This window comes from Rattus norvegicus, chromosome 1 (genome assembly GCF_036323735.1).
Source record: "Rattus norvegicus strain BN/NHsdMcwi chromosome 1, GRCr8, whole genome shotgun sequence".
In the NCBI taxonomy this organism is placed as follows: Eukaryota; Metazoa; Chordata; class Mammalia; order Rodentia; family Muridae; genus Rattus; species Rattus norvegicus.
In genome coordinates, this window is record NC_086019.1 from 4,485,656 (window position 1) to 4,513,292 (window position 27,637).

General features: G+C 44.3%; 1 protein-coding gene and 1 long non-coding RNA gene across 7 annotated transcripts in view; one reads left to right on the forward strand and one right to left on the reverse strand.

The window, feature by feature from the left end:
• Positions 1 to 1,660: 1,660 nt before the first annotated feature.
• Positions 1,661 to 27,637, reverse strand: part of Ust (uronyl-2-sulfotransferase) — a 295,264-nt gene continuing 269,287 nt past the window's right edge. For 2 of the 4 annotated variants that reach the window (XM_063265960.1, XM_039081060.2), the window contains exon 7: positions 1,661 to 4,677. In XM_063265960.1, coding sequence (XP_063122030.1) covers positions 4,391 to 4,677 — 287 coding nt within the window. In that variant the 3' untranslated portion in view covers positions 1,661 to 4,390. 4 annotated transcript variants of the gene reach the window in all.
• Positions 4,647 to 27,288, forward strand: LOC108348767 (uncharacterized). Of its 3 annotated transcripts, XR_005497178.2 has the most exons (4): positions 4,651 to 4,785; positions 13,736 to 14,022; positions 23,508 to 23,797; positions 24,079 to 24,289. It is a non-coding gene; the product is annotated as an uncharacterized LOC108348767 (long non-coding RNA). The 3 variants fall into 3 exon arrangements; XR_010058820.1 differs by lacking the exons at positions 13,736 to 14,022; positions 23,508 to 23,797; positions 24,079 to 24,289 and adding an exon at positions 9,586 to 9,891 and having other exon boundaries at positions 4,647 to 4,785; XR_010058822.1 differs by having other exon boundaries at positions 13,736 to 27,288.

Below are 27,637 nucleotides of genomic sequence, written 5' to 3' on the forward strand. Positions count from 1 at the left end.
TACACCGGTTTTTATTAAAAAAAAAAAATGGAGGAAAACCAAATAGTCTGCATTTGTTAAGAACTTTAGACCAAGCAGGCAGAGCAGATGTGGTACAGCCTGCTTTTTTGTAGTACTCTGAATTTCCAATTTCATTCAGCCAAATTCAGTTGCCTGATATAAGATGAAAACAGTAAAGAGCCCTCCCCACTTACTGTAGCCTGTTAAGGAGACGCTCGGCTTTCTTAGCTAAGTTGTGTTATTGCCAAAGTAGACATTTCTTTCACTTAACCCCCAGATTCTGATACACGCCAGTCAGTCCCTTGCAGCTGGAATAAAGTGACCAACATCTAGGAAGCACCGGGGTCCCTGACCACCTTCCTTATCTCTTTCTAAGTTCCATCGAACCACAACATTAAAATTTCCCAGGGCGATGTCTTGAGTTAGGGTTTCTATTGCTATGATGAAAACATCAGGACCAAGAAGCAAGCTGGGGAGGAAAGGGTTTATTCAGCTCACACTTCCACATCGATGTTCATCACCAAAGGAAGTCAGGACAGGAACTCAAGCAGGGCAGGAACCTGGAGGCAGGAGCGGATGCAGAGGCCATGGAGAAATGCTACCTTCCGGCTTGCTTCCCATAGCTCGATCGGCCTGCTTTATTATAGAACTCAGGACACCAGTCCAGGGATGGCACCACCCATCATGGGATGGGCCCTCCCCCATGGATCACTAATCAAGAAAATGCCTTAGAAGCATGAATCCCGTAGAAGCATCACCTCAACTGAGGCTCCTTCCTCTCTGATGATTCTAACTTGTGCCAAGTTGATCCACAAACCCATCCAGTACAGGTGGCATTTCTAGCATGAAGACCTCTCACTGGTAGAGGAGAGGAGAGCCAGGTAGAGTCCCGGCACGTCTGTGATTCTGATCAGCTTACACAGAGAGATGTGGCATGTTCTTCCCTCCCTACCTTACAGTACATAAGTATTGTAGACACTTAAGGCGGTTTAAATGAGAGTTGCACCCTATACGTGTATGTATTTGAACACTTGGTCCCCAGTTGGTGGCACTGCTTGGGTTGGCTATGGAACCTTTAGGAGGTGCAGCCTTGCTAGAGGAAGTGCATCACTGTGGGTCTTCATCCCAGTTCCACTTTCTCTGGTAAAATGTGACAGAAGCTTCCAGTGTTAGCAGCCATGTCTGCCTGTTGCTATGCCTTCCACACCGTTATGGGCTACCCGTTTAGCAGCATAAACTAAGAGGCAGCCTTTTCCCCTTAAGTGGTATTTCTGCTTTTTGTATTTTATCACAGAAAGGGAAAAGTAAGTAACACTGTTCTCATCGGCTGGGTGTGGACATCAGGCCAATCAGCAGACAGAAGCAGCCAATCAGCTGACAGAAGCAGCCAATCAGCTGACAGAAGCAGCCAATCAGCAGACAGAAGCAGTCAGCACAGACAAAGGCAGCCAATGTTTTAGTATTTTATACATACAACTAGATGAATGAGTGGCTATCTCAAGGGTTTTAGCCTGTTGTGGTTTTGGGGTGTGTATGTGTGTGCACATGCATGCATGACTGCTGCTACTTGTTTCTTATTTGGGGGGGTCATATAGTTATGAGGATGAAAGTTGATTGGTTTTTCAAAGACACACTTAAAAAACACACACACACACACATCTTGAGGAATGAGGGAAGTCTTTAATTTCCAGCTACCAAAATAACAGAAAAAAAAAGTCAACTTATTTATATTCATTTATCTCTATGGGTAATGAATAAATTAAGGAGTGCTTCACCTCAGACACAGATTGTTTTTATTTTAGCTAAGCTAGTGCTTTAGTTCCATATATATTTTTGAACTTCCATCAATGTCAAACACCATTTTTTAATACTTAAACAAACAAACAAAAAAAAGAAAGACTCACAAGCACTTTTACAGCATACAAGGAGAACCAGCCGAAGGCTCATAAGAATAATTTTTTCTTAAAAAAAAAAAAAAAAAGCTCATCCGACCAAAATAAAATCATTTTAATTAACTCCTTCCTGAGTAACTAAAACCTTGGAATGTGCTGAAAAGTTATAATAAATAAGGCAAGGACCAACTAGCTTAAAATGTATTTTCTTTTTAAATTAAACTATGTAAAATGTACAATATATTTCATGAAGTACAAACTATACTGGGCCAGGGCCCAAGCGAGCTAATGAAGTACCTTGACTTTTAGGGTGTAGGGACTGTGTGCTAGGACGAGATACCGGGAGGGTCCTGCAACTAGTCAGCCAATCCCCTCTCCTGTGGTGTGATAGTGGTAGCCACGGGTGAGAATAAATGCTTTCAAACACGCACCAAGTGCTGTGCAACCTTCTAGAGAGCAGGGGACCTTTATGGGTGACCAGCTGTCCCGATGTTTGGACAGCAGCTGAGAGAACCTGGCCAATGCAGCTTTACCTTTGACTGTGGGATCTCAGTGGGTAATAACCATCACCGTGGGTAATAACCATCACCGTAGATGTCATGCCAAGGAAGAGGACTTACAAAGCACTACACTGCAGTCCTCGTACTTGTTTGGAAAATGGTAGCAGATGTTTTCTGTGTTGCTCTCCAGAGTCTAATTAATGGAAAGGACCAGCTCTCTCTGAACAGGACAAAGGATATTTCCCCCTCTGTGAACAGCTTCCTTATTCAGTTCCCTGGGGCAGAAAGGAGGCCCGTGAGTGGCCAGTGCTAGACTTCTACCTCTGTGGTCCCTGCTTTCCCAGCATGCCTGTGGTCGGGGAGCCATCTTAACGCATTTCATGATGAAGGAACTTCAGCACATACTGGACAGTTTTTCAAACGACGGGCTTCAGACCTTGGCCAGTGTCCAGTTTTAGTGAAAGAACCAAAAAAAAAAAAAAAAAAAAAATTCTAAAGAGACTTGATGGCTTCTGCAAAGTACAAAATGTGTCCAGCTAGAATCTTGTTTATCTTAAGCACGTCTAACCTACTTGGCTAGTGCTCTTTAATGGCAGGCTCTGGGACAAACCTGAGGCAGACACAAGTTGTCGCCAATGTCCTTCCTGCTGCTACCACTGCAGTCTGGCTTCTCCAGTTGCATTACATCTACCAGTGAGAATATGAAATTTTAAAATGTTCATGACTTTAAAAAGACTCAATTCAGGAACTAAAGGAGCAGAGCATCCTGGGTAGTGGGGAGCTGACAGGAATACAGAAGTGCGAGGGATATTTTGGTGCAAAAGTATTGCCCAGTGTTTACTTTAGATCACGTTGGGGCACCAACCTACTCAAAAGGTAGCCAAGCAGTGTCCTGCCCAGACACTGTTTGTGGCACTGAGGTCTCTGGCATTGGTGTCCCTGGGAAGGGTTCTGGGGGCAAACAGGTTCTATTAAAAATGGTTCTACTGTTGCTAGGGCAGGATTAGGAATCCTTAGTTACTGAACACAACAGTTCCTGCAGGTCTAGAAGGAATGAAAGACACCAGTTTCTGTAAAGCCCAATTTGGCTATGAGTGTGCGTTGGGGATTGTATACAGAGTGCAATCAAGCTTAGGATTCCTGCCATACACATCGAAGTCAAAGGTCAATCGGTTTCTGGCGCTTGCGCATGCGACAATTCCGGGAGGCTGAGAGATTTCCTGATGCCACGAGGCCCCTCGTTTTTGACCTGCCCTGCCAACACCTGACGTAGCGAGCTGACGTCGTTCCTCGATATGTTCCTTCTAAGCACAATGATACGTGAGAATGGAAGTTCTCAATGGAGCTTACCATGCACACACTTTGATATGAACAAGCTTCCCAAGCTCTGAATTGTTGAGAGGGTGGGTGCCAGACACTAACTTGTTCCCTCAGTTCTTGGGGACAGTGTCTCCATGAGCCAGGCAGAGCTACCGACGGGGTGAGGTGGGAGTGGGGAGCAGAAACCCCGTAACCAGTGGATCCACCCTCTTGTGTTCCTTCCACTAACTAGATGCTTCGAGATCCCTTCTCTGAAATGGTTGTTCCTATAAGATACAAGTCTGGATATCTTTACCATGGGTGTAATATTTTTGCAGCCGTCTTACAAATGATAAAATGACTAGGTTAAAGGGTAGGCTTCTCTCGCCTCAAACTGAAAGGAAGGGGTAGGGGACCGGGGAAGGCTATTTTCTGAAGAGGTGCCTTGTGGTGGAGCCATCTAGTGTATCTGGAAAAGCCTCAAGGAGGAATAAAAAAAAAAAAAAAACACAAGAGAATAAAATTAAACAAATAAAACCCGCAAAACCGGGCATCTCCCAATGACCCCAACATGTGGGAATGTTTTGTTCTTTTTAATGCACCCGAGCATTAATGAAAGTCCCCTTCAGATTTTTTTTTCTTCCCCAGAGAACTTCGTAAAGAGGGGGACGAAGCCACAGAGGCAATCTGGTGCTGGCATCACCTCTTATAAATATCTTCTAGCCATTTCTCATCGTCGTCTTGCTCCTCGTCATCGATTGGCTCCTCAGTCTCCAGAGGGGTGGGAATGAAGAACTGTGGTCTCAGGGGAGGTCTGCTCGCGCGAGACTTCAGTCCGAGCTTGCGCTTAAGCAGGTGGAACTGTTCTTTGACGTAGTGGTAGAACTCGTACTCGTATCTCATCCTCTGGTAGAGAATCTGCACCGCCTCGGGAGAGGGGACAGTCTTCTTCACGGTCACAGTCATGTTGCCAAGTTTCCTATGCTCTGGAAAAGAACCAGGGAGCCCGTGAGCAATTATCCACAAAGCCCTTGTCTCAGCAGTAACCAGCTTGCCTGGTATTGGACCTCCAACACAGAGGAGAAAATGTCACCGTGAGCCATCACATTTCTAAGCTCATTTGTTTTGGTGGTTTGAAAAGAATGGCCCCCGTAGACTCATGAGTTTGAATGCTTGGGCCATAGGGAGTGCCACTATTAGGAGGGCGTGTGTCTCTATTGGGGTGGGCTTTGAGGTATCTCATATGTTCAAGCTACGCCCAGTGTGGCACATAGCCCTCCTTCCTCTGCCTGAGGATCTCAGCTCCTTCTCTAGCACTATGCATACCTGCATGTTGCCATGTTTGCCGCCATGATGATAATGGACTAAATCTCTGAACCTGTAAGGCAGTCCCAGCTAAGTGATTTCCTTTATATGAGTGGTCCTGGTCTTGGTCCTGGTGTGTTTTCACAGCATTGGAAACCCTAAGACACTTGTTCATCCTCTCCTCCAGTCTGTTCTAAACTGAGTAAAAGGCGGGGGTAGGAGGTCCAGCCACTTGAAAGGTTCAGGAGGGATGAAAATGTTGGAGTTTGAGGTTAGCCTGTTAGCACAGTGAGACCCTACATTAATGGTAATGAAAACAATAAATACTGGTGTGCTTTTTCTTAGAGAGAGGGGGGGGGAGGGAGGAGAAGGGGGGGGAGGAATTCTTGAGATTTTGTTTTTCTTGAGACCGGATCCACTATATATTCCTGGCACTTACTGTAAAGACCAGACTGACCCCTAACTCACAGAGATTCACCTGCCTCTGCTCCCCACGACACACCAAGTGCTGGAATGAAAGGTGTGCAGCACCATGCCAGGGTGGATTCTTGTGGTTTTATTATTTAATTTATTAGTTGAATAATCTGGGCCAGACTGTTCTAAGATGAGTCCGAAGCATTACAGAAACGACACAGGCAGCCATTGGCTAAAATATCTGGGACAGTTCCACATAGAAGGAATGTAGGTGGCAAAGAGGACATTTGGGGGAATAGCTTTCCTTCTGCATACTGATGGGTCCTCAGTCAGTATTACCGGTCTCTTGTTCACACTCCTCTTCAAGTGTGTTATGCCTGCATCTTATGCTTGAATACTGGGGAAGGAAGCTGAGAAGGTGATCCTTGGGCAGCACATCCTGCAGGATGGCGCCATCTTCTTGCCAACCTTCATTTGGCAGAGCTGGCATCTGGACGGCCACCTTACATCTCCGCTGAGCATTTATCAATTAGCTGAGAACCCAGGCATGGGTGTTATTTATTAGCCCCTCAAATCCCAAAGGCAAGTAACATGCAACACACGGTATGCAATCCTAACGACTTCTGTAGGAGGTAAGTCAAGAGGCTGTAACCACTCTAGCAGTCAACAAAGAGTTAAACGCATTACACTGGTCTTAGAATAACACAAGTCACAATTATTTCTAGGTATGAAGTCATTTGGGGATGTTTTGATTCAGGTCTCTTTAACAAAAGGCTTCAGTGCAATTAGCGACACGTGCTCCATGGAGCAAGTCCCCTGGATTCTGTCTGCTCCCAGATAGCCGCAGCTCTTGGGACGATGTTTAGATCCCTTCATACTGCCTTACTGTTGCCACATTTTATAAGGCAATGAAATCTGCCTGCCTATCAATCATCTATATCTATCATCTATCTATCTGCCTACCTACATATCTATGTATCTATCATCCATCCATCCCTATCTATCTATCTATCTATCTATCTATCTATCTATCTATCTATCTATCTATCTACCTACCTACCTACCTACCTACGTATATGTATGTATCTATGTCTCTATCTATCATCTATCTATAGCTATCCATCCCAAGGGGCCTTTACATGCAGTTACTCAATTGTTCAAACTGTACCCACTTTTGGAAAGCTGGTTAAAAGAAACACAAGGCTGTCTGACTGACTGTCCATCTGTCTGTCTGTTCATCTGTCAACTCATCAGAACGGGCAGTTAAAGCTGCCCATTTCCAGCTACAAGAGTTTAGAAAGACTCTTTCTCGGGTAGCAAGAGACCCCTAAGTGTATTTCTGTTTCTTTAGTTTTTTCTGTCACTCTCCTTAGTCCCTCCTCTACATGTCCTTGTGAAACATGAAGACAATGAATGAGAGCTGGTTTGGAGGGATCCTTCGTGAGCCTGTTTTGTCCTTTTTTAAAAAATTCCAGTTTTACATGAACATCCCATTCTTGCCTCATTCACCCTTTCTTTTAGTCACTCTCACTGTTAATTGCTCTCTGTCTCTGTGAGTGTCTTTGTCTTTACTTGTCTTTCTGTCTCTCCCTCTCTGTCTCTCTCCCTTTCTATCTTTCTCTCTGTCTCTGTCTCTCTCTGTGTGTGTGTGTGTGTGTCTGTCTGTCTGTCTGTCTCTGTCTCTCTTTCCCTTACACACACTTAGCTCTTTCCCACCAAAACTTATTTTTGTGGGGGTGGGGATATAGAAGGTTGTAGGTGTCCCAGGCTGGCCTTGAACTTGCTAGCTATAGCTGAGATGACCTTAAACTTAGTATCCTCCTGCCTCCACCTCCCCAGTGCTGAGGTTATAGCTGTATACCATCATACCCAGCTCTTAAGGTGCTGGAGATTGCACCCTGGGTCCTGTGAATGCCAGGTAAGTACTCTGTTTACTGAACTACATCACCACTGTGTTTCTTAAAGAGACTCTTGTCTCCATGATTCTTGTTTCTTTCTGTCCTTCTCACCACAGCCCAACTTCTTGAAGAGCTGTAGACATTTGTTGTGACCTGATTTTCAACATCCAAAAGTTGAGACCTTTAAGTTTCTCTCCTTTCTGTTCCCAAAATACTTCATTCAAATGGGCCCTCTGCCAGCCATCACAGGGCAGGACTATACAATGTACACCTTCTTGACCCATCCCCACCCCTCTCATTTGGTACCTGTCACATCCTTTGCCTTGTCTCTCTGATGACCTCCATTCCAGTCTTTGCATCTCTCCTCTTCTGTTTATCCTTTAAATGACAGTGGTTCCCAGGACTCTGTCCTAACCCTTCTCTTCTGTACTTGGGTCCCTGGATAGCAGCAAATAACCGTCTACCCTTTAAGTCTCATATCAGTGTCAAAGGTTTATGCCACATGATTACAACTTTTCTCAGTCTGAAAATTTACATTGATTTGGGGCTGGAAAGCTGGCTCAGTGGTTAAGAGCACTGGCTGCTCTTCCAGAGGACCCGAGTTCAAATCCCAGCAATCACATGGTGGCTCACAACCATCTGTAGTGGGATATGATGCCTTCTTCCTGTCTGAAGACAGCTATGGTGGACCCACATACATAGAATACATAAATAAATGGCATTAATTTAGCGTGTATGTGCATGTGTACATGTATGTGGACAGGTACATGTACCACAGTGCATGTATGGAAGTCAGAGGACAGCTTTAGGGAGCTCATTCTCTCTCCTTCCACCGTGTGAGTCTCTGGGATTGGACTTGGCAAATGCTTTGCCTTCTCCTTGGCCCATGATTACAGTGCTCCAAGCGTTTACTTCTCCAGAGCTAGAAAACATACTAAGGCTAATGAAGTTGGCAGGATAAGTTTTATTTGGGGGCAACTGAGGCTTAGATTCAGTCACTAACACTGATAGGAAATGCCTTTTAGGGGTTAGGGTTATGGCCACAGATATTGTATTTGGTTTGCTATTCTCAACGACTCCATGCAGTATCCATATATATAGATATAGATATAGATATATGTATCATATATATGATACATATATCTATATCTATATATATGTATATATATAATACATATATCATGACCTTTCTTTTCAGTGGGGATATGAGATGAGCACGCAGGTCATTCAGTAAGAAGGGTCACATGACAAGGAAGTAAATGGCAGAGGAGGATTTGAACCTGGGTCCTCCCTGCTGTTGAGGTTTCCCAAACTCTTAAGTGCTGGGTCACGGTGTAAATCCCAACCAACTCCGTTAGATTTTTTTTAAAGATACTCCATTTTGTGAGAGACCAGGGGCTAAGAAAATCAGAGTCCTCTTGAGCAAGCATCCTACGGCAACCCTCTTCGCCCCCCCACTTAAGCAACAGCCAGTCAGGCTACCATGGCAGGGTCAAGGTATGCAGAGATAATTAAGACATCCTGCAGAGAATAGATAACTTAGCCATCCTGTTGGTCAGGTGGGTTTGTCCCCATGTCCGGTTCCTGCAGAGCACACCAGAAATGCAGTTTAAAATATTAACTTGCTGACCCGTACAGAAATTTCCATACAGAAGCTTCTTGTAGCTACAATAAATACCCTGTACTTGTAGACTCGGGTCTCTCACACTGAGCCGCTGCAATGGGGACGGTGAGAGATCTTGTTCAAGAGAGCTCTTAACAAAGACCCTTATGTGTCTGTATCGGAATTGGCTACTCGGTGGTGTTTGGGGTCCCTGCAACTTGGTGTATCAATAAGTAGTTCTGTTTCCATAGTAACTATCCGGCATCATTTGGAAAGACCAGAGGTCAGCTTGCCTTATGCAGTCCATAGTGAACTTTCCATTCTTCATTTTTCCTTATGTGTATATGTGTGCATTTGTAAAGGGTGCATGTGTAGCGGGCAGAGGACAACTTGTGGGAGTGAGTTCTCTCCTTCCACTATGAGGGTACTGGGGATCAAACTCAGGTCTCCTGGCTTGTCAGTAAGTGCCTTTAACTGCTGCTCCACCTTGCCAGCCCATTGGTAGAGAATGTTGCAAATCACATTTCAAAAGCATTTTCCCGCATTACTCTTTCCAAACAAACTTGCTTAAGTAGCGGAATCAGTCTCTCCCCTGACTGTAACTATCAAGACACAAAGTCTGGGATTTTTGTTTCTATTGCTTAATTTTTTATTTTTTTATTTTTTTTTTTTAGTGTCACTGTTCCAGGCACAAGACAACTATACTTTAGAGATCCGCAGTTGGCCAACGAGATGGCTGAGTGCGTAAATGTGTCGGCCACTCGAATCGAATCGGAGCTCGATTGCCAGAACCCGTGATGGAGGGGGAGCAGCCACTTGTGAAAGCTGTCCTCTGACCTCTGCAGGGTCACTGTGGCATGAGTGTACCCACACGCACAGACATACAACATACACACATAAGCAGCACGTGCTGTTGGCATTCTTTTGGGGGAGAATCTGTTTAAAAATCCATTTAATTATAAGGACTTGGCCTATTTCATGTGGAATGTGAATTTCTGCCTTTTCTTAGAGGAGGGTCTAGTCTTAGCATGACTACCTCCCTTGAGAGAGATGGTGCGCTCACTCAGACCCCAAGTGCCAGCTCATTATTTTATGGCACCTGACTCTGTACCACAGAGAAATTCTCCAGTCCTTCTGCCGTGAAGGCTTTGAAACTCTGGACTGTATAAACGGAGAAAGCAAGTATTTTCTGTTAATGCTGCCTCCAGTCAGGCCTCCCTGGTATGTCTACTGCCACCTTCCCCAACTCTCTTTACAAATGTTTATTGAGCAGTAGTTTGGTACCAGGTGCAGGAGCTGCAAAAAGTGAATGGGACATTGTCCCCAGACATTCTGACAGCTTGCCCTGTGCCAGGCTCTGTGAGATTCGTACACACGCACATTTGGTTTTGTGAAGCCCGCCCCCCCCAGCCCCCAGTGCTACAGGGTCATTTATTACCTTCATAGGCATGGCTCTCACACCAGTACCCTGCTTAGGCTCACAGAGCCGGAAAACAGAGAAACCAGAAGTTGGGTCTCAGACTGGCAAGCTGAGCCAACTGTCAACTGTGCCCACCCTAAAGTGGATCGGGTGCCCCAGGCTAAGGGAACACTTCCCCCCTCCCACAGAACCAGTGGCCATGGGCAGGGGGAAGGCAGGGCATTCTCGTTTGCTTGCTGATTGGATCAGCACTTCCTCTCCTGAACTGGTAGAAGACAGAACTGGTGGTCTTTTCATACGTTGCAGAAAGATTCATCTTGCATAGCTCGCCGACCTCAGAATTCTCCAGTTTGCCTATGTCACCAACAAGGCACCAAGAACCTGAGAGATTGCTCAAGGTGTTAAGCCCGGTATGTGACGTCGGAGACTGGAAAGAAGGCTTTCAGATTCCAGTCTAGCATTTTCTGGCTATATCACAGGCTATTAATTTCCAAATTGAGTGGAAATCTATAACCACCCACTTCTCCTGGCCTGGTGTGTACTCTGGCATTAAGGGGATTGGTCTAAAAGAAGGGCTTGAGTGTTTTCTAACTTGGGTGGGGGGAGGCAGTGCTGAGGGGAGCCCAGAAGGATCTGCTGAAGAATTTAGCAACCAGCAAAAGTGTTTTCAGAATGAAAGAAACTGTGTCTCTCAGTGCCCATCTCCACACTTGGACTTTAACAATGTTTCAAAAGAGTTTGTTGATTTGAAACCTGCGTTTGAAATCCATCCGTAAGACAGGATTAACCCAATGGACGACTTTGGGTGTTGATATAAGAGGTTCCTTTCTCACTGGAGGTGCTTCCCTAAGCAAACCTCCATGTCTAGAAATCTGACTTCTTGAGGTAGGCCAATAGGGAAGCCATGGTTGGTCTGGACAGGGAGTGGAAATCTGACTGATTTAGTTAGTTAGTTTTTAAGTCTTTCTGTTGAAACTATGTAACGGTGACAGATCACTTTCACAAACTTGGTAAAGCTTTTAGAATTAACTACAGTAAGGGACAGCTTGCCACACACATAAGCATCTGTACAGACAAATCTGCACCTCTGGCATTGTACGGTTAACAACTATGTGCTAGGCATACTATAACTAAATTAACTAAAGGACTCTCAGTACCTCTGGTCAGAGTGACAGCTCCGGGACCTGACTTTGTTGGATGCAATGATTTGGTTGGCCACCATCTTTGACACTTTTTCATGTTGTTTTTCCCCCCATCAGTAAGGAAAAAAGTTCTTTTTAGAGACGGCTCGAGAAATCGTTTCCAGAACGAGGGTGAGGATCAGAGTTCAGATTCCCCAACACTCACATAAGAAGCTGGGCAGGACAGTTCGTCTCTCATCCCATCACTCAGGAGGCTGAGATGGGCTTCTCAGGTCACACCATTAGCTAGACTAGTTGAAGAGTCTGGGTTCAGCGAGAGAACCTGACTCAATAAATAACACAGAGAGGGACTGAGAAAGACATTTGATGTCAATGTCTGACTCTCTCCACGTGTGCACAGTGTACATACACCCATGTTTGTGTACATTGTACACACATACACATGCAAAAATAGAAGTAAAACATTCATTCTGATCACACCCCTTTGCTCCATGTGCCGTGGGTATACATAGGTCTTTTTGGTCAGCCTTGAGTAATTCCTTGTGGAAGATGTCACACTGCAATACTGGGAACATCTTCAGAAAGCTGAGCTTTCAGAGGAAGTACTGCCTAGTCCCCCACAGGGCTTTGTGGACCTCACGCCAGCTCACCACTATGCTACTACTGCATTGAATATAAGGGCCATTGCAAAATGTGCAGGCTCTGTGTGTCAACACACAGCCAGCTCAGTGAGCCTCCCTACCCACACGGGGTATTCATGTTTAAACATGATAATAAAAATCGTTCACTGAGAACCTAGCTTGTGCATAAGGCTGTGTGGTAACAAGCACGATGTGCTTAACCTCAGCCAAGACTACAGATTATGCTTTACTGACCCAGATCTGGACATTTTGCTAAAGCCTCCGCTCTCTCCTCCTCTGTTGCGTGGACATGATGTTTAGACTGGTTCATAATCTTCAGGACTCTAAGAAAGCTCCCTTTGATGTAAATAAAAAAGAAATCGCAAACCTGCCGCTTGGAGCCTCCCCTCCCACATCTCTCAGTCTGTCAAACATGTGTGGTGGAACTGTGTTGTTGCCCTGACTCCGGGCCAGAATAAACAGTCTGGAGAGGGTGCAAACCCAGCTGCAGCAGAGGACAGAGGCCTTGCCTTGAGACCTTGGAGGGGGCTAACCCAGTGCAAAAGAAGCAAACCTCATGGCCTGCTGGAGCTGTGTTTCGATGCTAGACAGACTCCGTGGCTCCCGTTCTCCATTTGAGAGAATGAATACTTCACAGTGAGCAGTGGGCCTCCCTCTCACCAATCTAGATTTGTTCTAACCTGCTCCAACAGAGGTCACGTGCAAGAAATATGGGTATGTTCTTCACACAAGTGAGGTCAAATTTTACCTAGGGTGGAGGCAGGCATCATCAAAAGAGAGGTATCCTTTTTCAGCTTCCCGGTTAGCCTGGGCAGTGATTGACAAGAGGCCTTGTCACTTGAACAAGTATTCTGTTTTTTTCAACAACAACAGCAACAGCAACAAATCTGCATTTTTATTATTCCTAGATTAGATCCAGAAATTTCTAGCACACAAAAGGGAGGAATACTTTCTCAGGTGAGGAGGAATTGGAGCAGCGCTAGACAGCAGCGGGGATGGGGAGTGAGCAACAGGGCAAGCACTCTAGGGCTGCCGTCCTGGCAACTCCTGCTGATCCCTGCACCGGTGCTGGCTACCACGGAAGACCCTGTGAACACGATGTGTGTCACAGATAGAGTAAACTCATTTCCTGAATTATGCAGGGCGGCCACACAGTTCAGACACAAGAAATACAACTGTGGGGCAGCCGGGGCTGCTCTGCGGCTGCAAGCGCCAGGCCGGAAATGAGTGTGTGTCACTCCTACTTCACAGCACCAGGCGGGGCTGACAGGAAACGCTTTTTGATGTGCCACTCGCTTGATTGATGGCATGTCAAGGTCAGCTTCTTGGAGGTATTGCAATTAAAGGAGGGGGTGTGCGCACTTCATGGCTGTCTCTGAGTTTAAGGTTGGTAAAGTAAACAGAGGGGTCCCTCCACCTTCTTTTTCTTTTTGGTCTTCGTTTCAGATCTAGAAGTATAAATAACTAAAATTTAGGTTGAGATCGCTTTGAATTTCAAGGGAACCTTTGCTCTGGGCAGCCAAGTGCGAGTTACATGGTTTTTCTTCATTCCCCCAAACTGCTGGGCTCCTTTGATGAGTGAAAATGAAAGCTTTGTAACACAGTCTCTCTCCTTTGATAGTTGGAAGCAGGAGCTGATAGAAAGAGTCAGGAGGAAAATGCACTTGGCTTACGTGATGTGGGGTCAACAAAAGTCCACGGAGACCAGGATGGAATGGGTCACCATGGAGATCAGAGCACTGCCCATTTTTGGGGATGGAGGCTAACTGGTCAGTAGCCTGCCACGGGACAGGTAGAAATGTCACACGGATGGCTCTCAAGCCCATAGATTCTAAAGACGAGGGCAGCCTGCTGGAGTGACTCCTTCTTGTGCAACTCAACTACCCATCTTGGAACCTGTTAAACCAGGTAAGATGACAGTGGTCCTGGCAGGGACAACAGCTGTGGCAGGGCGATGGTGTTGCTAATTTAGTGGCCTGGACTCAGAACATACACTTATTGATGCCCTATGGTGTACCTACTAAGCCCGAGGCAAAGAATGAGAGACCCTTTAAGAGCTGAACACACAGGCTTACTCCTGAGAAAGAGCCAAGAAAGAAAGAAAAAATAATCAGAAAAACAGACATAGAAAAACCTTCCCATAACCACTTGGGAATCCTTGCTCCCTGGGGACCTAGTGCGCCTTCTTCCAATGGAAAATCAGAGAAGGGGAAAGAAGGGACATCACAAGGTTTGATTTTTGTACTAAGCAAATGCTTTTTTTGGGTAGGGTCAGACGAATGAATATTCTGGATAAATCACTAACCAAGGGAACCGACTATACGGGAGAGGTTATATGGGGACCTCTGAGTATCTGCAGTGATGACCAGTGGAGCTGAGACTCCTACAGAGGTGTGCCAACTACACATGGAGATCCTAAAGCTTAGAACCAAGCAACGAGGCTGGAAGAGGGACCCTAGTTCCTCCTGGTGCCATTCACACGCCAGAGAGGGATCTGCAGGGGACACTGCAGCACCTGTCTAGGTCAAGGCTCTAGGAGTTGGCTTTCCCTGGCACCTAGGATTGGTAGGCAGAGAACAAACAAATTGCTATCAGGTGCTTTCTCCCCAATCTGGACTCCAAATCAGCCCAAAAGCTGATAACTTCTTTGAAAGACTCTACTAACACACACACACACACACACACACACACACACACACACACACACACACACACACACACGGTGTTTTGCCGTTAGATACAAGCCCAGATGAATTTCTGTTTAAGAAGACGTTAGGGAAAAAAAAAAAAGTCCTATCACAGCTTCCTCAATAAAATGTTACTTCTATGTGGGCAATACCTTATTTTAATTTGAATAATTACTGACATAGGAGGTTTTGCTTCTCTTTGAACCTTGTTACTTTATGTGGTGTCAGAGGATGGAGGCCCAGGTGAGTAACCAAGGAGGAAGGACATCCCCATGCAACAGGTGACTTATTGGTACAAAGATCAAACAAAGCAGGGTAGCACAAGTCCATCATTCTCAGCACTCAGGAGGCTGGGGGTGGGAGCCTCTTGTGCTTCAGGGTCACTTGGGCTACACAGTGGGACTCTGTCTTAGAAAAAGGAAGACAGGACCAAGATGATTAGGAGAAATGTCAGCCTGGCATTTCTTTGGCATTTGACAGTCCTATAAATCTGACTGTAGGGATTCTTCATTGTTCAACATTCATATGGTGCTAGCAGGGCTTGTCTGTCTGTCTGTCTGTCTCTCTCCTCTCACACACACGCACGCACTCACACACAATTACATGTGCTCGAGCTCCCCTGCTGAGATCTAACTCTGATGTTAGGTTAATGGCTGTCACCCACAGATGATAACATAGCCACAGGGAAGTTCTCCTGGTAGAAGTTTCTATGGTGGTCTATCTGTTTTCCTCAAAGGTTTCCCCCAAATCAAGTGGCTTCTTCAGTTTGACATAGAGTTATAAAGCCCCAGGGCACAATGTCAGTTTTATGGCTTGAACCTTTTTGAAAGGAATAGTTTTCAACTTAAAAATTCATAAATTCATTTACACAGAGGCTTATGTATGTCTATATACATGTAAATAGATACAAGTGAACAAGGTTTAGGAAAACTTATAGAAAAGTTAATACAATAGTAACATTACTATATTATAGTAATATTTCCTCTCAATATTTTATTTATGTGTATGAATTGCAAAATACACTGATTATATTTTATACTCTTTTTATATAATTTATATTTATATGATTTATAGTTTGTAATTTATACTTTATATTTTAAATTTTATTCTCTTTTAAACAAATTATTCCAGGTTCATTGGTCCACCCCTTTAAGACAGGATCTTATTCTGTATCCAGGCTTCTCCAGAATTCATTGAGATCCTCCATTCTCAGCCTTCCAACTTACAGCCATGAGTTACCACAGTCAGACCCCCAAGCCCTACTTTGCAGTGCATTTTAAGATATAATGTCTGAATATCATACAAACATACCGCTTCTACTCTCAGGGATCTTCTTCTGTTTCTACGACTCTAACTAATTTGTGATGACATTCTAGTTGACCAATGACCGTGGGTCCTGTTTCCCTAAGATCAATGCAGGTTTGGATGCCCAGGGGTCCATTTTCTTCTTTTCGGTGGCTTCTGCCAGCCCTGTGACACTTATGGTATTGTTTCCCTAAACACTAAGGCATTTACTTTACTGCTCAGCTTACTAGGGTTTCAAATCATTCAGCTCGGCTTCTATTGGCTGTCTATGAGAATGCAAGGCCACAGCAGTGAACTTGTTACTGTGGTACTGAGAGAGCGCACAGCACACAAGCAATTCCGGGCACCCGTACTGTGCAGTGATGACAATTTCAGACTCGAACCGGCTCCTCATTTCCTCCTCCGTTTTGGTAATTCTAAATGGCTTTTTAACAGAGTAGAATCCATTGTTGTTTTTGTTTTGTTTCAACATTCTATCTGTCACCACTATTGGTCTTGACCGGGGACCTGACAGTGAGTCCCAGGAGCCAGCATCCTGGATACTTTCTCTAGAATGTTAACCATGGTGAAATTTTGATAAGCCTTTCAAGGGCTGCGAATGATGAAGCTGTTCTTGGAGGCTCAACATGAAAGATAAGGGAGACATTTAGCCTCCTGCCCAGACATTAAGAAGTTAGTGAGAAGTGCTACTCAAAATAACCATTGCCAAGTCAGGGAGTGTGAGGTGATTTTCGGAGGATGGCTGTCCGTTCTCTTCAGCGTGTGTGCAGTGTTCCCTTCAGATGCGATCCACTTGATGTGGGCAGCTCCGAGCACTGAGGGCGGCAGGTGTTGGGGGTGGGGGCGGTAAAAGAACAAGCCTATTGCTGGCTCCGCTCCCCATCAACTGTAAGATCTGCAGTGTATGCCGGAAGATAGGGCATGCATTTACAAGCACATCCAAAGCTTGCCTTAAGCAGAGCCGAATGAAAAAATGCACTGAGGGTTCATTCAAGTCTCCTTTGTACAGGAGGCCCATCTGTTTGTTTAAGCTAAGTTTGAAATTGCCGCTGAATGCCCAGACACACCAGGACCATCATCAGAAGGGGAGGTATGGCAGGGTAAAGTCACAGAGCTTGAAACTAGAGCGGTCGTTGTTTGGTATTAACACTCATGTACTGTAAAAATGTTACAGGCACAGTAGACTTGCAAAAACAATCTGGAAAGGCGAAATATATTAAAAAACTTCTGAAAGTTTTTGTTGCAGTAGGAACATGAATTTGTAGATGAAAGTAAATTTTAACGAGAAAAGTCCAGCACTCTCTTCTCATGTGAGGAAGACTAAGCAGAGGGAAGAGTGTGTTGGGCAGAAGGCAGCTGTAAGTGAAGACGGTGGCGAAGGGCTCATGGGTGGAACTTTCAGGACCACGGTTAAGAGAAGCTGCAGGAGCCTGCGCTTTAGTGGAAGAGGGGACAGACTTCTGTTGTAATGCAAGCCTGAAACTGTGGTGATGTGTGCCATAGTCCTTGTCCCTTCTAGCACACCCCCACTCGTCCGTCCATTTCTCCTCCTTCCCCTCCTCCCTTCTTTTTTACTTCCAATCTCCTCTCCTCCTCTCCCCTCCCATCCTCTCTTATATCCTCTCCCTTCCTCCCCTTCCCTTCAGTTTCCCTTTCTCCCCCTCCTCTCCTTTTGTCCCTTCTGCAACTGGACTGGAATTGAACCAAAGGTTTGTGCATGGAAGTCAAGCACAGCACCTCTGAGCTTATACCCCCATGTGTAACCACCTTCTCAGATAACAGAGAACAAAAGGTTTACAAAGAAACAACTTACCGTGCTGGAAGGAGCAAGCTACAGATTAGGAGAAGCCAAGAAAGAGGTGCTGAATTTTAAGAACTTTTTTTAAAAAAGAACATTATTGTAAAGATTGCCCCTAGCTATCACTAGGGGCCGATATTATCACGTCTGGTTCACTTTGCAATGGCTTTGAAGGCGAGTAGGGGAAAGGACAGGGAAGAGGCGCAAACCAGAGTGCCATTTGAGGCAGCCCTCCAGACTGTATTCGAAAGGTGGAAAACCGAAGATGTCTGAGGGAGAAAACTCAACTGGAAAAGCTGTAAGCCATTACATCTTAGATTTACTGGAGCATGAAATGAAATTTCATGATGTTCTAAAAACAACAACCTAACTGCTTAAAACTGAGTCAGCGAATTGGCATCCCGTCCATACCATACTTTTATCTCATTTTGATATAATAGTGGAAACTGGTTCATAAGGGCACAATCCTCTTTTCCAAGTCGAGCACAGTTAAGCACTTTTTAAAAATCACTTCTAGTCGTCCCTCCTCCTAGCAGAACCATATATAAACACACCGGTTGATCGATGATGTTCGGTGTCCTTTCCTCTTGACAGCCTGTCACAGAGTGATTGATTTAAAGATCTCCACGGCCCCGCCCTCCCGCCGGCCTGTCTACAATCCTCATAGCCAAGTGTAAGGACCTGAACAATACTACAGCTGTTGAGTTTCCATGAGGGATGTGAGTTTTCAGACAGAAACACTGGGGGATCATAGGCTTGATTTTCAAATGTCCCTTCTTCCCATTTTACTCTTTGTCCCAAAGAGTAAGTTACCAACAATTTCTGATCCAGGGAACAATGTAGTCAAGTTCCAAGCTTAGAGCAGCTTCCCAGTACTGTCACGCCAGCCTCTGGCCTCCGCTGCCCAGTTTCCTTTCTTAGACTAAGGAATTAATCTGTTACTTGTCACCTTGTAAAACAGAGTTCGTTTTTTTATTGGATATTTTATTTGTTTACATTTCAAATGTTCCCTTCTGGAAACCCCCTATCTCATCCTCTCTCCCCCTGCTTCTGTAAGGGTGCTCCCTGCACCCAACTACCCACTCTTGCCTCCCCACCCTGGCATTCAGCCTTCACTGGACCAAGGGCCTCTCCTCCCATTGATGCCAACAAGGCCATCCTCTGCTACATATGTGGCTGGAGCCATGGGTCCCTCTATGTGTGCTCCTTGCTTGGTGTTTAGCCCCTGAGAACTCTGGGGCATCTGGTTGGTTGATATTGTTGTTCTTCTATGCGTTGCAAACCCCTTCAGCTCCATCGGTCCTTTAACTCCTCCATTGGGGACCCTGTGCTCAGTCAATGGTTGGCTGTGAGCATCTGCCTCTGTAGAACAATCTATTACATGTTCCCCTTTTAAAAAGAGTCCTTACACTACCACCCCTGTGTGTGTGTACATGTGCCTAGAGGTCAGAGAACAAGTTCTATCAGTTGGTTCTCTCTTTCTACCTGGGTGGTCAAATCTCGGTTGTCAACCTTGGAGGCAAGTGTCTTTACCCATCTTGGCAGCCCTCAGCCCTCATAGTTTCTTTATAGGACCATATAAAGTCATTTGTTTTCTAGTAAGTGCCCTCTGTGGCCCTACCATGTAAGATGTGCACAGACTGGACTCTCATGTCTTAGGGTTTTACCATTGTGAAGAGACACCATGACCAAGTCAACTCTTATAAGGACATTTAATTGAGGCTAGAGCATGGTAGAGTCCAGGCAGGCATGGTATTGGAGGAGCTGAGAGTTCTACATCTTGTTACAAGGCAAACAGTAGAAGACTGGCTTCTAGGCAGCTAGGATGAAGGTCTTAAAGACCACACCCACACTGACACATCTACTCCAATAAGTCCACACTTCCAAATAGTGCCATTGCCTGGGGCCAAGCATAATCAAACCAGAAGGTCAGGAAAATCTCAGTATGTGTGTGTTGTTCTTTAGCAATGAGCACAGACGATGTCATGAACATAAACAGCTGTAGGAATAAGCATGTCCTCCCTGCAAACTTCTATATGACTTCAACCCAAAAGGATCAAATACCATACAGCTTAACTCAGTCCTCACAACTTGGATCTTACACAGGACAATAAAACATACTAGTAACTTCTTTGGCTAATTAGAGGGGAATGACATCTTTTTGGTTCTTCTCTGAGTAGATTTAATCTCTCCCTCCTTTTTTCAACATTTACAGAAATGCCTGGCGCATAAGAAAATTCTACACAGCCCCACCCCTGCTGCAGAGTCCAATGTAGCAGGATGGGAGGGCTGTGGACACCATGGGTGGGGAGCTAGAGCCTACGAAAGAATTATTCCTGCTCTTAAAAGTTTGCTGGCCCTGGTCAGAGGCAGCAGAGGGTCATGTGAACTGCAACCCATGTTGTGTCAAGCGCACACAGGATGGGTTTCAGAGGCCACAATCAGGGGCAGCATTTTAAGTCACATGTTAAAGGTTTTTTTTTTTTTTTTTTTTTGACTACTAGGACAGACTGTTCAGAACAGCCCTGGAGATGAGCCCCAAGCGTTCACTTTTGGCCAGGAGAACATCTTGAAGGTGTTTAGACCACCATGCGTCTGTATTCCTTGAGGTGCTTCAATCCCAGTTCCCATATGTTTGTGGTGGTTGCAACATCTTTATATCCCTTGGAGTGTTTAAGAGGGGCTTAGGTTTCAGTTCCATATAACACCGTTAGTTTATCTCCTGGCTGGAGAGATACATGGATAACGACTTTGTCCTAATGGAAAATAAATACAGACGAGGTCGGCTGAACTTCACGCTTGTAATTTCCAGCAGCAGATGATAAATAAGCCATTTCCATAACTGTCAGGTTAAAACCAGATGACATCTGAGCTTGGTCTGTACACACAGAGATGAACATGGAGATAAGAGGAATTGCTAGAATTTTAAGGGAAATATATGGCACTCACTGTTAGTGTGGGATGTTTGCAATTGCTATTCACGGCATACCAACTCAATGGTCTTCATGAGTAATAAAGGCCTTTGCAAAGCATTTGGAAAGTAATAATTCTTGTTAGCACCACAGCAAGCCCCAGCTACAACTTAAGTTGATTTTTACTAGTGGGTAATCATATTTCTTTCTAGTAGACTGTGTATTTTCACATATAATGTAAAACAAATGTTACTGAATGTCAACTCACTTTAATTGAACAGTGAACACATTGCTGAGTATTTATCTATGTGACTAGAATGATTAGCCTACCGAAAAGAATTTTAAGTTTGTTCATCAATCATTGGTTAGTCCTACTCGAGTCACACACTCAAAGGAACCTTGAGACACCAGCAGCCATTCGCAGCAACTAGACAGAAAGGGGCCTCCATTTTTGCCTCGCTATTTGCTATTTTAGAAAAATAAACAGTTTTGCTTGGACTGTTGACTTTCTTACATTCCACTCCTCCGTGCATTCAAAAGCTGTATAACAGCCAAAGCCACTGACATGACAGAAACCAATGGCTTCACTGTTGTCAAGGCTGAGCTTTTGCAAGCACCTTATTAAAGTGGCCACTTGAGTAATCCCAACCATTAAAACCTCTGCCCTGTGAAAAAAGAGACTAATACGTCAAGACGTCAGAGGACAGCATTGTGCCAGCACCGTTGTGCTTTCTAGAAACACTGACTTCTTACAGATATCGCAGAGGAAAATGTCCTACTTCTCAGCTAAGTGCCATCCCTACGTGGATCTTCATCTCCTCACTCTGTACTCTGTGTGGAGGGTGAGTGACGGGGAAGGCCACCCAGAGGTGTTAGAAGTTACCCTGGCCTGAGTGTGAGACCTGCCTCTACCACCTGCCAGTTCAGTGACTGAGGTGGGCCATGGGTTCTCTCCAGGCTGACAGTTCCCATATCTATAAAATGAATGAAATTACAGAATCTGCTGCATAAGGGTGACCACTAAATAAAATACACAGCATAGGGATTGACAATGTATCAACAAGTCCCCAACAAGGGTAAAACTACAAATGGGGTTGTTTGTATCTAACCAGAAACAGGAAATAACAGCTACTTTGTCTAACAGGTTACAAAGGAAGTTTTCTCATGCACAATATGACCACAAGACTTTTGTCAAAACAATCCTGCACAAAAGCCCTTGCAACTTCATACAAAACACTCCCCGGAGGACAGTTGCTTGGGATCTGTCTGTTAGCCTTAAACGAGCATCACCCTTGTTGATCCTGTGGCCAAGGACTGTTATTTCAAAGTATCTTCTGTAATCCTCCTCATTGGGGCTTACAAACCTTCCCTTACCCTCCCCTCTTTGAAAATGTTCACCATTTACCGTGTCATATACATTCCCACAAGCAATGCTCTGGAGTCTCAAATATCAATACTCTAGCAATACTCGTTGGAGAGCCTCTGTGTTATTTAGATTGACAGTATAAGAACAGCTGTGTTACTGTGCTCTGCTTCAAAGTGTTCCCTTAGGACACCAGTATTCTGTCGTCACGCCAGAAAAAAAAATGCTAACTTTTGCAATTAAGACAAAAAAGAATTCAAGTTCTAGTTTAATCGAAACTGAGGGTGTAATACTGACTCCATGGAATTACTCATTGATATCAAATCTTCCCTAAGAAGGAAGATCTGCCAGTCCAGTGACAATAATCACATTCTGTACTATATTTGCAAACATTCGTGGGGCTTTCTCTGGCCACGTCTCCATTAGCTTTATAAAAGTCTCACAGAAGGTTGTGCTTATAGATGCCACACATCCTATAATTGATCCTATTTTTTTTTAATTTTGTGAGAAATACATCTTTAAAGTTTCACACACATGCACACATATATGTACACACACACACACACACACATATATATATATGTATATATATATATGTATATATATATATATATATATCTCCCTGGTCCCATTTGAGCAACACTCTTTTTCTGTATGTTATCTTCTTAAAATTGTTTTAATTTTATTTATGTGTGTGCATGTCTGCTTGCACACGCACGTGTGTGTGTGTGTGTGTGTGTGTGTGTGTGTGTGTGCACGTAAAAGGCAGAGATCAACTTTCAAGAGTTAGCTTTCTCTTTCCCCTGTGGGCATCTTGTTAAACTTCTATTTTATTTTGTCTTGCGTCTGGCCTGCTTGCTTTCAAAAAAGTTTTGTAAGATTCTCCACTGCCATCACTGTTAGCTGGGTACTTAAGGGAAAAGACAGTGTGTTGACAGACACAAAAGGGACATTGGGTCCCTATGCACACCAGAAAACGCAGTATTTATTCCTTGGCTCCGTTTCCTGATTTATGTGGTTTGAGAAAACCAATTCATACCTGGCTTCTTTGGGGATGGCATGCTACTTAAAAAATTAAAAATCCAGAATATCATTTGAGACTAACTGGGAATTTTGGTCGACAGTCCCAAAGATGCCCAAAAATTGGTATTAGAAAGATCAGGTCCATTCAAAGACTTTGCTTTCTCTGTCGGTCTGCCTATTTTTACCTGAATGCTCATTCTTTAGTGGGTGAAGCCAGCTCTATTTTGTACACCTCTTCTAATCAGAAGTAGGCATACTGGCTATACTATCATTCTCTAACCTTGAGTATAACCGCTTCCCCACAGATACGGCTGTGCAAGACCTGTTTCTCCTGTGACAGGAGGGCTTCACTGACCATGAAAGGAAAAGCTTGCTGCTTGCCTGGTCCCAGCTTGTGGAATCCATATCACAGCATGAAGGCTGACCTTTGAACTCACCTTTCCCTGGGGAGCCTAAACCTCTATCTTACTGCCTTCCACCCAGTTAAAACATGGGCCCAGTCACTGCCCTGGCTCTGGTTTCTTAAGATCCCGAGGGTCCTGAATCTTTTAGAAAGAATGAACAGAGTGGAGAAGAGTCAGGAGGACATGTGCAGGTACTCACGTTCCAACTCCCCTCAGCACGCCATCTTTCTCTGCTATCTCTTGATTTCCCAGCATTGTTGTAGAATTAGTTATTTCATCACATAGAAACTTGGAATAACGACATACTCTCTAGAGGGTACGGTGGTGGTGGCGGTTAACGTCTATCTAAAGAAAAGTTCCTGGCTTTTATTTTGGTCGCTTAGTTTTGAAGGGATTTTGAAAATATACTTTATGGAAAGATACCAGTGAGGTCTAACTTCACTCCTGAATCGCACTGGTGTTTCCTTCTCAGCAAGGAGCCTCATCAGTCACTGGGAGCAGTAAATAGGCAGACGTCATTCCAGCATTCCTGCAGGATTGGGCTATGGAATGCAAGCGCAAGTCGGACTGTCCACACCTACCAGGCCTAATAAATCAGCGCCCTCTGGATGTCACAGCAAGGAGACTTTATTGGGTGCCACCTGTAATCACTCAATTAAAAACAAATAAAGGATGCATGCTTACATCTCGGCCCCTCGCACTGAAAACAGCTGCGCTGTTCACATCTGGCTTGGCTACACTATGATCCTGGTATTTTAATTGTAGAAGGTGAGCCTGTTTGCTGCCATAGAATTAAGGCATTTTTGTCCTCCAATTAAGGGCAGCTATGCACTAATGGAAAAGGTCTACGTGCTCCCTCATATAAAGAGACCATCCAATGTGTCTGCGCAGTTGCCCCAAATGGTCAAGCTTTTGGATTTTATGCTTGGTCCTTACGGTTGCCGTTCACAGCAAGATAATGTTAATATTACTAGAGATTAGAGACACACAGAACTTTAGTATTTCAGGGCTTGAAACTTACATACATTTTATATACTATAAACTATATACTAAGCAGGAAGTTCTGTGTGTATACTTGCTTGTGTGTGTGTGCTGATGCACACGCATCTCACAGAGGGTTTTTAAAGGATCACTGACAAGAACTTGGCAGTCACATGGGTGGAATGGAAAGAAAAGCTGTGGAAAGCAAGGTTAGGAACCTCTAGAGAGCGAGTCTGGCAACATGACAAACCTCAAGTCGAACCCAGGATGGTCTCTGAATGCCTGAGATCTTCGCTGGTCTTCTGGTCAATACTGCCTACCATGCAGGGACTTAGAGGGGTTAGGGAACGGTCAGAAAAGTAGGTGCTTTAGCAGTGTTAAAATGACCCAAAGCCTTCTCCTCTTGCCCTCATGCCACTGTCACTTGATGACTCAATCATTGCTCCTGAAGCCGAGACACTTTCCCCACCTTTAACATTCTATGTGCTTATGATAATAATAGGTGGAAAGGTTTTTAAGAATCATTGGAAACCTCATCACACAAATATAAGACGAACAGTGTAAGCATTTTGAGGTATTTCAACTTTATCACCGTCTTGTGCCTACACAGTCTCTCAAATATAATGGCACCGTCCTGTGAGTACCAAGTACTGTCCTTCCTTCATGCCACACGGTACACATCACATACCCACTCGTGTCATTACATGCTTCTGAAAGCATGCTCTACTGGTTTATGTGTGTGACGTCCTTCACACTGGAGCATCACAACTTATTTGTTTATTTATTTGTGTGTGTGTGTGTACGTGTGCGTGTGCATGCAGCTGGAGTTATGGGTTCTCTGAGTGGGCTCTGAGAATGCAATTAAAATGCTTAAGAAGAGCAGGATGTATTCTTAACTACTGAGCCATTTCTCTGGCTCCCAACGTCTTATTGTTAGATCGTTAGATCTGGTTTTGCCCTGCAACTGAAAACTATAATAAGAACATTACATTAGCTTCTATGAAACTGGCATCCATCTATGTATGTATGTATGTATGTATGTATGTATCTATCTATCTATCTATCTACCTACCTACCTACCTATCTTATTTGAATGGCTTATGACATACAGGTATTCTTTCATCAAGAAGTTGAGGAAATGAAGATATTAAAGATTTGTGCTATAAACATATCACAAGAACACAATCTGATAAGATTTCACAGCTCTTATCATCATCAACCACCAGGGCCACAGTCAAGATCCAGAATTTGTCCATCAGTTGACCAGCTATGGACATTTTGAAGGCTCATGTCATACAACATTAATTTACATTAAATTACTTTTAGCCAGGAATGCTATCTCATGCCTGTAATTCTAGCACTTGGGAGGTGGAGACAGGAGGACCAGGAATTCAACACTTCTTTGGCTACATACTGAGTCTGAGGCCAGCTGGAACTGCATAAGAGCCCATCTCAAAAACTCCAAACTAACAATGAGAGCAATAAGTTATTAATTAAGCAGCATATTAATAACATATCCATACTCTTTCCCCCCCCCCAGGTTATATAGTGGGCTACTAAGGTGGCATTTCCTTGCCCTCTTCCCTTCAGGGGCTTCTGTACTGCTTAACAGTTGCTCATATAATAATAATAATAATAATAATAATCGAAAATGTACTCATTCTTAATATGAATATCTGCTATGACTTGTTCTCTAAACAGCCTGTGCTAATAGGAAAAGGTAGAAACTTTAAGTAGGAAAGTGTATAGCAGTTCTGAATCTGTGGGTCACAGCCCCTTCCAGGGTGGCATATCAGCTATCCTGCGTACCAGATATTTAATAATTATTCGAAACAGTAGTAAAATTACACTTATGAAGCAGCAAGAATAATGACTTTATGGCTGGGGGTCATCACGCCATGAAGAACTATATCAAAGGGCTGCAGCATCAGGAAGGCTGAGAGCCACTGGCTTGGAGGGAGGTCTTCGTGGGTGTTCAGGAGACCTTGGGAGTCTGTTCTTCTCTTTTGTTTCCTTGCTACGAGGTGACCTACTTTGACCTGCAGGTGCTCTCGCCATGATGTGCTGACACTTCCAATCTGATATCTGATCACGGGCTAAATAAAGCCTTGAGCCCAAACAAACCTTTCTACTTGTCAGTAGTTGACCATCTCAGGTAACTTTAATAGTAAAAAAGAAGCTAACTCAAGAATATTATTACTGAGGTTTGATTTATTTTTCAGTCTCTTATTGAGTACTTGAATAACTCACAAGATCATGTATTGATAATTACAATATGAACACAGTGCCATATATAACTGCTACTTACACATATTTAAACATGCTTAAAGTTTGAGCTAAATAAATCTGTGATGGCTCTCTGTGATGGCTTGATTAGGTTTGGCCCCATTGACTCACTTGTTTGAATGCCTGGCCCTTGGGGAATGGCACTATTAGGAGGTGTGGCCTTATTGAAGGAAGTGTGTCACTGTGGGCGTGGGCTGTGAAGTCTCTATGCTCATGCTCCACCCAGTGTGTAATTCCAGTCCCCTCCTGCAGAAGACAATCTTCTCCTGGCTGCCTTTGGATCAAGATGTAGAGCTCTCAGCTCCTCCAGCACCATGTCTGCCTGCCTGGACTTTGCCAAGCTTTCCACCATGATGATAATAGACTGAGCCTCTGAACCTGTAAGCCAGCCCCAATTAAATGTTGTCCTTTTTAAGAGTTGTCTTGGTCACGGAGTCTCTTCACAGCAACGGAAAGCCAATTACGACACTCTCTTTATATGTAGACTTATCTTTGCATATGCATGAACTTATATGAATATACACACGTATAATGGAGGCGGGACCTATGGAGATCTGAGGACAACAGTCAGTTCCTCTGTCTCCGCTTCCTATGTGGGTTCTGGGGATTGAACTTAGGTCCTCAGGCTTGGCAGTGGGTGCCTTTACCCACTGAAGAAGCATCTTGCTGGCTCCCTTTTCTATTGCTTTTCTGTTTAATAAATACTTAGCAAAACCCCATCACTACGATGCAATCGTCATTTATACTTTTGCGTATTTTTTTAA